The sequence below is a fragment of the Oratosquilla oratoria genome, chromosome 16, assembly GCF_046742065.1.
Source record: "Oratosquilla oratoria isolate Oo_2021 chromosome 16, ASM4674206v1, whole genome shotgun sequence".
Taxonomy (NCBI): Eukaryota; Metazoa; Arthropoda; class Malacostraca; order Stomatopoda; family Squillidae; genus Oratosquilla; species Oratosquilla oratoria.
The window spans coordinates 54,453,894-54,469,661 of NC_134792.1; the positions used below are offsets into that span (position 1 = coordinate 54,453,894).

At 39.6% G+C, this 15,768-nt stretch overlaps 1 protein-coding gene across 5 annotated transcripts in view; it reads right to left on the bottom strand.

Moving 5' to 3' along the window:
• Cbs (Cystathionine beta-synthase) overlaps positions 1–15,768 on the bottom strand; it is a 168,668-nt gene that overhangs the window by 13,251 nt on the left and 139,649 nt on the right. For all 5 annotated transcript variants that reach the window (XM_076199885.1, XM_076199883.1, XM_076199882.1 and 2 more), the window contains 8 exons: positions 9,483–9,589; positions 8,644–8,781; positions 8,256–8,470; positions 7,226–7,372; positions 6,458–6,590; positions 5,885–5,977; positions 4,693–5,011; positions 3,277–3,470 (listed from right to left, as the gene is read on the bottom strand). In XM_076199885.1, the coding sequence (XP_076056000.1) occupies positions 3,277–3,470; positions 4,693–5,011; positions 5,885–5,977; positions 6,458–6,590; positions 7,226–7,372; positions 8,256–8,470; positions 8,644–8,781; positions 9,483–9,589 (1,346 nt within the window). The remainder of the gene's footprint in view (positions 1–3,276; positions 3,471–4,692; positions 5,012–5,884; positions 5,978–6,457; positions 6,591–7,225; positions 7,373–8,255; positions 8,471–8,643; positions 8,782–9,482; positions 9,590–15,768) is intronic.

Genomic DNA, 15,768 nt, shown 5'->3' on the forward strand with positions numbered 1-15,768 from the left:
AGTGCAGACTGCAATTTTTTAAAGCAGCTTTTCAGTGACTTGTTAAAGCATCTATTTCTTATGGCACATATTTTAAAGAGAAAACATGAAAATGAACAAGTATACAAAAAAAAAATATATGTATATAAATAAATAAATAAAACAATACTCCTTCCATTATGAAATAATACAAAGCTTATTTCTTTAATGCCAGAATAAGGCATGTTTTTGCAGGCACCTCTGACTAACCCAACCGAATAACCAACTCCTGCTGATTAACAGATCGTGAGTTTGCAGAAAAGCATCAAAAGAGAAGACTGAGGCTTCAGAGTTGCCGCGGACATTCTTCAACATAAGCTTTCTATTTCTCTCTTACTAGGACCAATGTTAATTTATATTTTCAAAATTTCTTACCAGGTCAGCCACATTACACTGTAGCCTTTATAAAGTTAAGAATAGCTATAAGGATTTTAAGCTGCAGCATAAACCAGCCATAATATATAACCTATGATGTTTGAGAGAACCCTTTTAACTCTATACATGGAATAATGAAAGAAGAAGAAGTAAGAGTTATGACTTAAAAGAATGAAACTGATGAGAAATGGTCCTGAATGGATGATAAGTTGTCTTGTGTATGGAGATTATTAGCGAAGTTTATTTGCTGTTTTGTTAGGAAAGTTAGAAGAATATTTACTTAAAATGGTGAGAATTTTGTGTATAATGTAAGAATAGGAGGCTGAAAGTTGACATGTCTGAGAGTAAGATTAAGGTGGTATCCAAAAGTGTTGGTCACAACAGTGTTCAATTGAATGGAGAAAGAACTGAGCAAAAGTTATAAATAAACAGAAACATATATATATATATATACACACACACACATATATATATGTATATATATATATATATATATATATATATATATATATATATATATATATATATATATATATATAATAATTCCAACTGTCATCCCTGGATTCAAACCGGGCTCGTCAATCACGGCACCAGCGTCTTCCTGACTGAGCTAACTGACCCTATAACATTCTCCAACCTGGAAGTTACTCTACTTCCCGAGGAACTAAGTCAACTGCTAACTGCTGTCCATACTTTTATAGGGTCGGTCAGCTCAGTTGGTAAGATGCTGGCACCGTGATTTCATGAGCCCGGTTCGAATCCGGGGACGACAGTCAGAATTATTTGATCGACATCGCCGTCACTGGTGATTCTATTCAGATATATATATATATATGAAAATGGAAGAATAAAGGAGGAGATTGGCCATAGGGTAAGGTAGGGAGTGGAAGTCAGGGTTACCCTGAGAGTTGTAAGGAGAAATAAAAGAATGTCAGAGTAAACAATGGGAGGAATATATGCTGCAACAGTTGTGCCGACTGTTATGCATAAGAGTGAAGCTTGGGTGATGAATGCCAGTGAAACAAGTCACTTGGAGACAGAAGTATTAAGATCTCTGAGAGCCGTGTGTGAAGCCATGTGATATGAAATTACAAAATGAAAGTTTGTGAAATGACAGATACACAGATGGGAATGGAAAATAGCAGAACAAGTATGTCCGAGGTGAATTGGTCATGTTAAGAATATGGATGAGAGTAGACCTACTTAAAGGATTCATAAATCTATGTTGCTAGGAATGTCATCAAGGGACTAGGCAAAAGGATGTAATGATGTTGAACTATAGAAAATGTGTATAGGTGACACTGAGTTGGCGAAGAGTGCATTGATCAATGTAACACCTTGTTCCATGAGAATGGTGCACTAAAGATGAACTAGTATCACTAGGTAAGAAATCAGGTGGAATTTTCTCATAGATAATAGAGGAATGAATGAAAGGAATGTATGAGACAGAAAAGAAAATATTGAGGATTTTCTCTTGTATGGGATGGGAGAAGGTGTTGCATGCTTTGGCTGATCACCCCACTTATAAGGGAAAAAGAGCCTTTTAGTAAATATGTCTAACTAAACTAAATATGTCTAACTATCTCACTGTATGTGAAATAGCACATAGCCTGGGGAAGGAGCTCTAAGTGATATACCTTAATGATTTTGTTACAGATAATTACAAGTAATTCAATGCAACTAAGGAGCAGGTTGACATGAAAGGAGGCTTCCTCGAGACTGATCAAGACCATGTCAACTCAAAAGAGCAAAATATTATATTGACGAAGACTTTGTCCTCACGTCACATTTTCTCTGCCACCATTTCTACCGCACCATATTGCCTGACCTTAACTGTAACAAAATCTGCATGTCACCACAATGCAGGGGTTAAACGCTACCTACCATTTACAACTTGGTTAAGCCACATAGCACGGGACACCTGACTAGATGAACTATGTTGCATGCTTGCAGTCTTTTGGTCATATGTAAAGCAACTCAACCAGAGTTGAGGAGATAGATATTGGGGTGGTAGTGATTATTTCTAACCTCTTTGCCACAGCGATGCCATTTGCTGGTTTTGTTCTGGATTTTATTCAGGTGAGGGTCATCAATCAATCAATCAATATCCCAGATCTCCCTTGCAGAAGACCTATGACTACCAAGTAACAAGTAATGACCACCGAAATGGCTCACAAACCACTCATGGAAGAAATAGTGTGTTGTTGTTTGGGCACTGCAGGATGAGGTGACTATTTCTAGGATAATTTGATTCCGTGGCCAGTACTGTTCTGAATGTCATAGTTAAAGTTAAAGTTGCTGGGTTTCAGTCCTGATCTCAGTCTCCTCAAAGACTCTCTTCAGAACACCAGCTGAGGGGAGCCTCAACCCCCGACCGTGGTGCCCCCCAACCATGGTAGAAACCTTCCCAGTAAACAGCTTAAACTCATGGGCCTGGGCGGGGCTCGATCTGTCAACCCCATAATTCCGAGGACATTGCGCTACTAGCCAGGAGGCTTCAGGTTAAGCGTGGGGTCTCTCCCATTTTGTCTTAAGTTTACCCCCCCCCCCAAAAAAAAAAAAAAAAAAAAAAAAAAAAAAAAAAAAAAAAAAAAACTGATGTTCATGAGACAAAAACTGGCAAATGGAGTGGCTGCGGCCAAGAGGTTGATATGAAATCTATTGTGAGTCATGAAAACTTTTTTCCATTCCTCGTTATTGCCTGTACTCTGAAGCCATCCTAAGTGACCACAACTTCAGGCAGTGCTGAAGGCCAACGAAAAGTCTACAGTAGTACAAATAAGCTCCTATGCTTTTATTAAAGTGCTGATGGCCTGATCGAAGTTGCACCACTGACAAAGACGACGTAAACTCTAATTTGCCGTTACGTCTCGGAATACTTACATAGCCTCTGCCTGTGAACGACCAGAGCAAAGTGATCCCTGTCTAGGATGCGGGAGAGTTTGCCGAGGGTAGTGTCGAGGGTGATTTTACGGAACTGTGAATAAAGCGACTGTTCCACTGGGCTTGAACCTTCTACTTTGCCTGCAACAATCTTGGCCATAAGGGATCCCAGGGTTACCACACCCTTGATGATACTGTGGGAGGAAAAGAGAAAATAAATCATTAAATTATGAAATTTCCCATGTCTATCAACACTGCATTACAGGAAATGGCATGCAAGTTGGAAGAAGAAGAAGAAGAAGAAAAAAAAAAAAAAAAAAAAAAAAAAAAAAAAAAAACACAAACACACACATATATATATAAAATAATACATACATGTACCAAGGGCTTTTTCCCCCTTACAAGGGAGGTAGCCAAAGTCAAAGGGCATAAATCCACTCCCATCCACTCCATCCCCACATACTCCACTCCCATTCACCACCCCTCCTTCCCTCCCTCTACTTTTGGCTCCTCCTGGATGACAGGGGGTTGCCAAGTCAAAAGGCACATACCAACTCCCACCCATTTCACTCCCATCAATCACCCTTTCTTCCCTCTCATCTGAGCTCCTTGTGGATGACGGGTCATCCCTGTATCCTGCCCACTGCCCTGGGTCAGAAGCAATGCCCCAAGAAACAGTACATCCAGAGCAAGGCTTCGTCACTAATTATAGTATAGAGCAGTGTTTCCCAACCTTTTCGAAATGATTACCCCAAAATTCAATTTCGCAGTTATCAATTACCCCATTGAACATATACCTGGTAATATCAGGACGTCACTGCAGATAGGCGGGTATGTACAAATCCTACAATGTAGTGATATTTCCTGAGTGTAGAGTTGTAGACTGTAGAAGTGTAGACTGTAGTGATATATATATGTAATTGGAGAGAGTTAAACTGATTGACTTGGTCAGGCTACCTCTTCTCACACAGATCATCCATTACCCCCAAAATATGAGTACATTACCTCACTGGGGTAATTTATGCCGGGGTTGGGAAACACTGGTATAGAGGAAAGGAGCAATGCTCATTGGGTCCTGTCTCCTATTCTCTAATTTTCAAATATACCTAGACTCAAATTCATGAAGAGTTCCAACTTAATGTGCCTTCTATCATACACTTTTAATCTTCTTCCTTGTGGATCATATAGCAAAAATTACATACATACAATACATACATATATATACCAAAGGCTTTTTCCCCCTTACAAGGGAGGTAGCCAAAAAACAAAGGCATAGAAACCACTCCCACCCATTCCATGCCCTACATACTCCACCTCCCTCTTATCATGGCACCACCTGGATAATGGGTCATCCCTACATCTAGTCCACTGCCCTGGGTCAGAAAATTGTAAAAATATATATAAAAGTGGATTTACCCTTCTTGATCAACAACTGGCAGCTGATCGTATCCTTCCCGTTGCATGATGGCAATGGCATCCTGACAAGCAATAGTGGGGAGAACAGTGAGGGGGGCCGAGAGCGGCAGCGATGACACCTTGCGAGTCGACCACCAGTGCTTTGTGCTGTCGTCTTCCTCCTCATTGATGAATTCTCGCTCCACCATCCATTTTTCGGAGAGGAACTTGGTCATGTAGTTGCGTACAGAGTCCGGAAGGACGACAACACAGCGCTGGCCAGCCTCCAGCTCCTTGGCAGCAACCATGGCGATAGACATGGCAGCACCGCAGCTTCCCCCTAAGTAAAAGAATAAACAAATAGTTTGTGACCATACGCATGTTCTACAACATGAATCACTTGAATCGAAATAGGTTCAGACTTTCATTTTAAAAGGCTGTACAGTGAGACCTCTCGTTAACGGGCGTTAATTAGCTGCGTCTGTGGTGTTTTCGGTGTTTTGGAGTGGTTTTTGGGTGGCATGGTGATTGCACACACTAAACAACAGCACCAAAAACACAGCAAAAACACCGCAAACACAGCTAATTAATGTCTGTTAATGAGAGGTCTCACTGTATTCAACAAAGCTACTACTGTGCAAGTGTTGCTAGAATAATGCAAGAAAAATTATGTTCCAAAGAAATTAACGTATCATATATACCAATGACTGGGTGAAGCCCTTCATTTCTGAGATGGTGAGGTGGAATGAATGAATGGGGTTTATGTAAGTGTTACGTAGACATGTCCTTTGATTCAGCTGCTCCCTTACGAATAGGACCGCATGCTGGTAAGTTCAAGGGCACGACAACCAACCCTTCCATTAAGGTGATACCTTAACAGACATTGTTCTGATGGCTGTGTAATCTACACAATTTCATTCACTCTACTCAACAACAATTCAACATGTTCCTATGATACCTGGAGGTTTATTTATCTATCTACCAAGTTATTCTTTCCCCCTTATAAGGGAGGTAGCCAAATCAAAAGGCATGTACTCACTCCCATCCACCACTCTTTCCTCCCTCTCCTCTTAGCTCCTCATGGATGACGGGTCATCCCTGTATCCCACCCATTCCCCTGGGTCAGAAGCAATGCAGCAAGACAGTATATCCACAGCAAGGGGTCTATAAGTAGGAACATACAAATATCTACTATAGAAAGATGTATACATACCACACAGCAGTCCTTCCTCTTTGATCATCCGCCTAGACATGATTAGAGAGTCCTTATCATTACACTTGAACCACTTGTCCACAATCTCTCGGTCTGTATCAAGAAAAACAATATATATATATATATATATGAATGCCACTTTGCTCAAAATATCTAAAATTTGTTTACTAAAGGATGAAATATGGTCAATATTTTCTTAAAATCACAGCTGTGAACTGGTACATCAACCAACCAAGAATGACTGACAACTTATGCGACAGACTGAAATGCATCTTGTCTTATATGAAAGCAAAGAGATGAGGAGGCCATGAACAGGTGCCCATAAAAGGTGGATCTGCAAGACAGATATCAGAGAGAACCTCCCTGCTGCCCATCTTTACAATTGGTCAACATCTTCACCTCCGACTGGAGGTGGAATCCTGAGGGGTTGATGCTGTGACTGGATGGGACCCAAGAACTCTTTCTATTAACTTTGTACTTCCTCCATTTTTTCACAGAAGAAGAGCTGACAATTATGGACTGCTCTCCTCCTACTACTATTTACTATTAGCCAGTGAATTCTCATGATCTTACCAAGAACATTGGGGATGAAATCGTAGCCAATACCCTCCACTTCGTAAAAGGTTGTATCAGTCTTGTTAAGGGCTTCTGGGAGAGCAAGGATGGAGCCCTCAGGATCTACTCCAATGATCTGGCATTCTGGTAACTATTCAAGGAAAATACAAATACAAATAATAATAAAATAATAATAAAATAATAATAATAATAATAATAATAATAATAATAATAATAATAAATAATAATAATAACAATAATAATAATAATAATAATAAAACAAAATATATATATATATATAGTTACCCCTCCCATATCTGAACTAACTGGGCCAGTGTATTCAAATTTAGAAAATATTTGGTTATGATGTGAAACTATTCACCAAATCAACTCCACCCCAAAAATTCACTCCCCCTCTCCAGGGCTAAATTCTCAATTCTGAAGGAATAAAAGTGGTATACAATATTAATAAATCATGTTTGGATAATGGCAAATATTACTGAATGCATGATACCAATACGTTCTGTTGTGCTAGTAACAAGAACATTTTACTAAAGATATTTATAACTAATCATGAGCAGTGAGCAAATTTTTTTAAGAAAGAACTGAGGAATTAGTGTGCCCATCATCATCTCCAGTAAATTATGAAACTATACATGAATTAACAATTCATCAAATGTTTCCCAATGTCCTCTCTTTGTTTAACAAGTCAAAGTATGCAAGCAGAGATGTTGTTAATCTCCTTTTTCTATTCAGTTATTTGATCAAGGTTAATGAAAAGCTTACCCGTTCCTTAATCTTCTTGGCAATGCCAGTGATAGTTCCTCCTGTTCCTGCACCTGCAACGAGCATATCCATTTGGCTATCCATCTGTTGCAGGATCTCTTCAGCTGTTCCTTCATAGTGGGCCAGTGGGTTGCCAGGGTTTTTGTACTGCAAAAAGTACGAAACAGATATTGATGGAATCTTTCATATTTCTATTTTAATGTTACAGTGACATCCAATCTACATACAATAATTTGGCATCAGTCCTTCATACAATCTCCTCTTAGCCTCCATTCCCAAATGGCTATTCCTCATTACACTTATTAATCCACCAAGGCATTTACTCACTTCTCTCTACATTCTACCTCCACCTCCACCCCATCCTTTCCTCCCACATTTGCACCCAAGTATCTAAAACTATCCACTTCCTCCAGTCACTCTCCCTTAATGCTCACTTCCAGCCTGCTGCCACTTTCACTCCTTGTACAATCCTGTTATGAGGAATAAAAACCTTTGGCAAACCTTGAGAGACAGGCATTCTTGGTATTCAAGACCATTCTAAATTCATGGTCTGTCCCACAGTTTGAATAAATTCTACATCATCAGCCAAAATAAATTCTTATAAAAATGTCATAATGTTGCAGAAGTTTAGGACATATTACTTACTTTACACATTGAATACTACATACATACATACACCAAAGGCTTTTTCCCCCTACATGGGGGGGTACCCAAAAAGAAAAAGGCATAGAAACCACTCCCACCCATTCCATTTCCTATATATTCCATGCCCCTCCACCCTCCCTTATATCTTGGCACCTCCTGGATGACAGGTCATCCCTGCATCCTGTCCACTGCCCTGGGTCAGAAGCAGCGGACTAATACTAATGTATCTAAATCTGCTCTCAGTTGAAGGGAAAATATATACAATTCCTACAGAAATTTTCTGATGTACAAACAAACAAAAGACTGCCATGCATTACACTTTCTATCAATATGTTACCTCCTACTGAAAATATAGAAGAAATGGACGAAGACGGGAAAACCTCACCTGATCTAAAATAATCGCGCCAGGGATTTCTTTCTCGAGCCTTTTTGCAACTGAAATGTGAGACTCTGGGGCGTCCCAAGAAGCAGAGGTTGGCGTGCGCACAATCTCAGCACCAAGGGCACGCAGAACATCCACCTTCTCCTTGCTCATCTTCTCCGGCATAACAATGATGCAGCGATACCCCTTCACTGCTGCACATAATGCTAACCCAATCCCTAGAGATGAATGAAATATTATACAAATCAGAGATGAATGAGAATCTTTTCTATGAAATATTTTTATACATATACATAAAGACTCTATTGGATTTCCCAATCCATGGAAAATATGTGCAGTCAACAGAAAAATTATATCATGATACATAGATACAATGAATAAGTGAACTGACCTGTGTTGCCTGATGTAGGTTCAATCAAGACGGAAACGCCTGGAGTAATGATGCCTTTTTTCTCTGCATCTTCCACCATGCGCAGAGCGATGCGGTCTTTGACACTCCCACCCGCATTGAAGAATTCACACTTGGCATCTGTGAGACAATAAATATATAAATAAATAAATAAAACAGAATTAAACATTAAACTGCACAAGAGAACTAGTCATTAAACAAAGAAAAATATATTAACAAAGGACGGAGTAGATGTGAGAACTGAAAACATAGGATCAACACAGGAAATCAAGAGGTAATGATAGAGGAAAAATAGGGTAAAATGTTTGAAAATTGTACACACTAATAAAGAAACAATGATATCAGCCTTATCAAAGTTTAATGATAATTCAAGTAAAAAAGAAAGAAGAAAAAAAATGACATTAAGTTGAATGAATATCTGATGCCACAACTGGATAGTAAAACTACAATTTCAGGTAATGAGATGGTGTAGAAAAAATGGGAGGAGGTTGGAGATTGCAAGGAAGAAAATTATAAAAGTGGATGAGGTTGTACTGGGAGAAAGTGACTGAAGTATTGAATATGAAAATTGCAACTGGAAGAAGACTAGTTTATTTTACTTATTATTATTATTATTCATATCATTATAATTTTTATTTTATTCATCTAATTTTATTTTATTTTATTGATCATTATTATATATATATATATATATTTTTCAGATCCGACCTAGTTATGGACTAAAAGGTCTCCTGTCGGCATGCTCCACCTTTGTAATCCTTTTTAAAGTCCCTTCCTCATAAATAATGTACCAACTTCCAAGGAAACAAGTTTCAACTTACAGACATCGCACTTAAGTCCATAACTCTTTGGGATATTATTGAGTTTGACTAGTGGAGTGTTGCCAATGTGCTGAAGAATATTGTCATATGTCTTCAGGCCTTCATTCCTGGGGAAGAAAGAAAATTGCATCAGTTATGCATCAAAAAGAATGTGGATGCGAGTGGTGAGCAAGAACAATAGATTTATTTGTGAGCTATTTTCCTATCACAAGCAAAGCATCAGGATACAAATTTCTGAAACACTTGTGCTCCAGCCTCCTGTTCATGTCTTATCAGAAAGAAAAATTATGACAATGAGAAAATTTTTTGCAATAACAAAAATATCCTAATGCCATAGTGTTTGCCATACTCCAGTAAGTAGTATTTGTATGATGTATGTAGTGCTAGTAGTATGTAGAGGTTTGTAGTACCAACTGTAGTATTTTACAAGGTGCTACTGTAGTGAGATTGTTAACCTTATTGTTAATTTTAGTGGATTACCTCCCTGATAGTTGGGAAGAATCCCTTGGCATGTAGATAGATAGATAGCTACTGTAGCAGAAAGAATCATCAAAATGTCGGTGGTGGAATTTGTTCTAGTTGCAGAATAAAAAATCAAATACATGGGTAGTAATAAATATATGACAACACAATTAATATTAGTACACTACTGCTAACGAAAACAACAAGACGTGAATAGGAATAGACTCAGAAACTCGGAACTATACCCGCGACTTCTTTTTCCACCTTCATCAACTTGTCACAATGTACCAGCATATATATATATATATATATATATATATATATATATATATATATATATATATATATATATATATTTCTAATTATCTATTTTCTGAAAACCGTGTTAAAATGATTTTTCGGGGAACAGTAAGAAGACTATCTAAACAAGGAAACATACTGTTATCAGAGAATGCCGGTTCATAACAAGCGTTCATTTATCAAACAGATGTACTGAAATTAGCAGTTGTAAATAATAAGTACTAACACCTCTTTCAAAAACATGAACTAATCACATCCATTTCTCAATAAAAATGACTCAATGCTAATGAAGATTAAATAATTAAGATAAGGGATTTAGGGTTTTATTACGAAGGGTACACCACGCCTCAAGGACACGGAGTTCCTTCTCCGACACATGTCATATCGACGTCATGTCACGAAATGATTCCTCATCAAAGCGATGTTCGTCACATCATCACAATTATTTCTTTGTCTTTTCATTAAAGTGTTTATGACTTAAAAAAATATATAGAATAATTTGCAACTGCACGTCATATGACATGTCTCTTTTACCCAGATGAATTTATAAATAAATAAAAATACCAAATTTGCGTCAAATGCATCACGAACATTTGGAAATATCTGGCAACTACGTCGCATCGCCGAATATGACGCTAAATCTGGACAAACGATATTTTATTTCCGCCATCTTTAGAATATTCTGATCAATCAATAGCGGTGGCTGTCGTCATTCTATTTTTGAAAAGCATACATACATATATATACTTCAGAGTACATACGAGTGAGATTACCCCGTTCCTCTTCTCACTCGTTTGTATCCTGAAGATGTCCTAGTGAGGACGAGACGTCAGAAACAAAACTCCAACAGTTGTGTTTACCTTATCGCCCTACCACTCATATACACACACATACACACTAAGTAAAAATATATCTAGATAAATAATTAGTTAAATGAAATGGAAAATAAAAAAAATATTTAACTTTTTTGGTCATTTAGGGCCCCAAGGAATACGGTGACCATTGAGCATCTAAGGAAGGAGAGAGAGAGAGAGAGAGAGAGAGAGAGAGAGAGAGAGAGAGAGAGAGAGAGAAATAGAGAGAGGACTGTGACCTTTCCTGTGTCTCCAGCCGATCTTCATCTATCTGCGGGGGTAGTACCCTCCACTTGCCGAAGGATTAACATTTGTCATCGACTCGGCCATCTTGGACAAGAGGAACCGAGATCGGCCAGCACTCCTTCAGGTAGTGACAGAATCTTGAACAGGTATTGTTCCGTCAAAGGTTCGGGTCGTTTAATTCAGCCCTGGGGTCTGAGAGAGAAGACAGAGAAAGAGAAGAGGCAGAGAGAGAAGATAGAGAGAAACAGAGAAGAGAAAGAGAGAGAGAGAGAGAGAGAGAGAGAGAGAGAGAGAGAGAGAGGAACCGTCTGAAGAAGGGGTTGACGATCACCCGGACCTCGGCTGCCGTTACAAAGGGCGAGGCCGTGTAATCAATCACCACACACACCATTGCAACTAGTTCTCAATGAAAGGGGGGAGGAGGAGGAGGAGGAGGAAGAGAAGTGGAGGACGAGGGGGAAGACAAGGAGGAAGAACATGTGCAGGAGGATGGAGGGAGGAGGGGATGAAGAGGTGGGGAGAAAGTGGAAAAATGGGAGGGAAAGTGGAGGAGGAAGGGAGGGAGGGACAAGGGTGTGGAGGGGAGAAAGTGGAAGAGGGTGAAAAGGGGAGGGGGAGGGAGGAGGAGGAGAAGGAAGAGGTGGAGCAGAATGAAGAGGAGGAAGAGGAGGAGGAGGAGAAGGAGGGGGAAAGGATGGAGAAGAAAGAGGTGGAGCAGAAGGAAGAGGAGGAGAAGGAGGGGGAAGGGAGGAGGAAGAGAAAGAAGTGGAGGAGGAGGAAGAGAAGGAAGGGGAGAAGAAAGAGGTGGAGCAGAAGGAAGAGGAGGAGAGGAGGAGGAAGAGGAGAAGGAAGATGTGGGGGAGGAGATGGAAGAGGTGGAGAAGGGAGAGAAGGAAAAGGAGGAGAAAGAGGAAGAGGAGGAGGGGGAGGAGGAAGAGGAGGAGAAGGAAGAGGAGGAAGAGAAGGAAGAGGAGGAGAAGGAAGAGGAGGAGGAAGAGGAGGAGGAGGAAGAGGAGGAGGAGGAAGGAGGAGAAGGAAGAGGAGGGGGAAGAGAAGGAAGAGGAGGCGGAGGAGATAAAAGAGGAGGAGAAGGAAGAGGAGGAGATAGAAGAGGAGAAGGAAGAGGAGAAGGAAGAGGAGATAGAAGAGGAGGAGGAGGAAGAGGAGAAAAAGAAGGAGATGGAAGAGGAGGAGGAGATAGAAGAGGAAAAGGAAGAGGAGGAGAGGGAAGAGGAGAAGGAAGAGGAGGAAGAGGAGGAAGAGGAGGAGGTGAAGGAAGAGATGGAAGAGGAGGAAGAGAAGGAAGAGGAGGAGAAGGAAGAGGAGAAGGAAGAGGAGGAGAAGGAAGAGGAGTTAGAGGAGGAGGAGGAGAAGAAGGAAGGAGGAGAAGGAAGAGGAGGAGGAGAAGGAAGAGGAGAAGGAAGAGGAATAAGAGGAGGAGGAGAAGGAAGAGGGGGAGGAGAAAGAAGAGGAGGAGGGTAAAGGCAAGGGTACTCTCTGATCACAATGACCTTCTCCCCCCCACCGACTCCTGACCAATCATTTTCCAATCCATCTGCCTTTGGGTGACCTCCCCGACCCGACCCGCTCGCTCCCAATCGCTGTGATGACCCTCCCAATCTTTCCGCAGCGGCCAGGCGATGCTATTCAGGTACCAGGTACCTCTTGGTACCGAATATGCTGAAATAAGTTTGTCCCAATACTCCTTCGTCTGCCCCCCCCCCCAAAAAAAAAAAAAAAAAAAAAAATCGAAAAATAGATTAATAATAATAATAATAATAATAATAATTAAACTACAATATAATCGAAAGGGGTAGGTATTACTCCAGGGGCCCAGATCTTGGTATTTTGGAAATTCACACTTTTTATCTATTAATATTTTAAAAGTGCTTATTAATAAAAAAAAAAAAAAGCGTGTGTGTGTGTGTGTGTGTGTGTGCATGTGTGGTTGGATCTACACTCAATTTCTGTGGAATCCAAACTGTTATTATTCTAAAAGTTTGATTGACTGGTTTATTTTTATTTGAAGAGGGCTCCACAATATTTGGGGCTCCATTTTATTTTTATTTATTTACTTTTTTTTTGGGGGGGGGGAGCAGAGTTCAGATCCAATTGGGGAGATGGACTCAGGGGAAGGAGGAAAAGAATACGGTGCTCCTGTTCCTACTGCTCGTCCGCGCTTCCCATTCCCCCCACCCCCCGTCCATTCCATACAGCCTTTCCCCTTTCGTGCAGCACACAAGCTAAGTCTAAAAATAACTAGAAAAAAGGAGAGGGAGGAATTGTAGAAGACCGTCTAGAAATACTAGGCCTCCCCCGGTTCTTCATAAAAAAAAAAAAAAAAAAAAAAAAAATTATATAAATGTATATATATATATATATATATTTGTCAACCATATCAATTTTTCACTTTAATTCCATGCCATCACGGTCGAGACTGACAATTAATATTGTTGAAAAAGATTAATATCTGTGTACTAGGGACCAGTGTGTGTGTGTGTGTGTATACATATACATATATATATATATATATATATATATAGATATGTGTATATATATATATATATATATATATACATATATATATATATATATTACCCTAAGAACTTGACACATCGCCATGATGGGCCATAGCCATCGCCCGGGTCTCCACACCCGACGAAGCGAGTTGGCAACCAACGCTCCACATCGCATACAGCACCGATCAATTCAGTGTATGCGTGCAAGGTACGGCGCCAATTACTGTACTGCCCCCAGCCACCTTGAAAGAAGGGAACCGCTTCCACAGAGGGAGGGGGAGAGGGGGGAGAGGGGGAGAGGGTGGGAGCGAGGGAAGGGAAAATGAAGACTGTATCGACGACGAGGAAGAAAAAATGAGGAGGACAGGAGGAAAAGGGGTGATGATGAAGAGGTAAAAGAAAACGAATTTGGGAGAGCGAAAAAAAGGAAGCGAAAATGGAAGAGCAGAAGGTGGGAAAGAGGAAGGAGGAAGAGGAGAAAGAGGAGAAAGAGGAGGAGAATTAAGAGGAAAAGGAAGCAGACAACGGGTGAAAAGATGAGGAAAAACGAAAGGAAATTAGAAAACAATAAAAGAAAAAACGAGACGACGAAGACAAGCAAAGTACCACGCTTGTCGTCTGCCAAGTCCTCCCAGAAAACGTCATGACGTCACGCTCCCCTAACGTCCGTTCCACAGTCACGACATGTCACTGTCGACATTATCCGCTATTTTTTTCTATCGTGTTGTTAGAACTTAATATGACACTTTTATTAACCTGGGATAAAAAAATATAATAAAACAAAATAAAATAAATAGAAAATAACGATGGCAGTGTTACTAAATCCCAGGTGTCATGTTTTTCTTTATTTTCATTTAACCTGTATTTTTTTTTTTTATTCATTGCTATGTCGCCTCTCTCAAAGGCGATGGGGCCAATCTAGGTTTGATATTCGCTTGATTCCAGCAGTTGGCTAATCAAGAGAGAGAGAGAGAGAGAGAGAGAGAGAGAGAGAGAGAGAGAGAGAGAGAAAAGAGGGGCTTAGAAACTAGTCGAATCAAGTGGATTCTAGACTGCATCTTGTTCATTCATCCATGACCTTGCATGACAAGCTCCACAAATATTTTCCATTCTTTCTGCACGCGCAATCAGGCTATTCCTGACGTTAAACTGTTGTCTAAACCCGTTTTTATTAGCTAACGAGGAATTAAATCCCTTTCGATTTTTTGTATAAAAAAAACATCGTCTGGAAAATAAGACTACAAACATTCCACGCGCAGCCACGAAACCCAACAACTCGTTTTCTATTTGGTAGTTCCCCTGTGATCGATGACGAGAACAAAAACATTGCCCTACTTTCCTTTTCGAGCCCAAGACTCTGGTCTTACAATTCCCTGCCCAATCAGCATTTCTACTCGATAATACTATTCTTTTAATCATATTTTTAATATCTAGCTCCCTCTTACACTTAAAAAGTAATACAAGTAAATTAATGATTAAATAAATAAACAAATGAATAAATACAAATAAAACTAATAAAATCGAATGATGATCAACGAGGCTCGCTACCTCTCTATACAAATCTTTACACATTTCTCGGGCGGCAACGTTACATCAACCACGTGATATGGCAAGTTTACAGATCCATTGATTTTCCCTCAAATCCTAACCCATTCCTAACACAATGCAGTTGTATTATAAACAAACATACACACACATATACAGTATGTATATATAGATATATAGATATATATATATATACACAGATTATATATATATATATATATATTATATATATATATATATATATATATATATATATATATTTATATATAAATACACATAGATACAAGGTAACCATTATTGAAAACAAACAACCGGAGCAGAGCGGTTTCGTGTATTACATCGTCAGTGCAGAAATACATA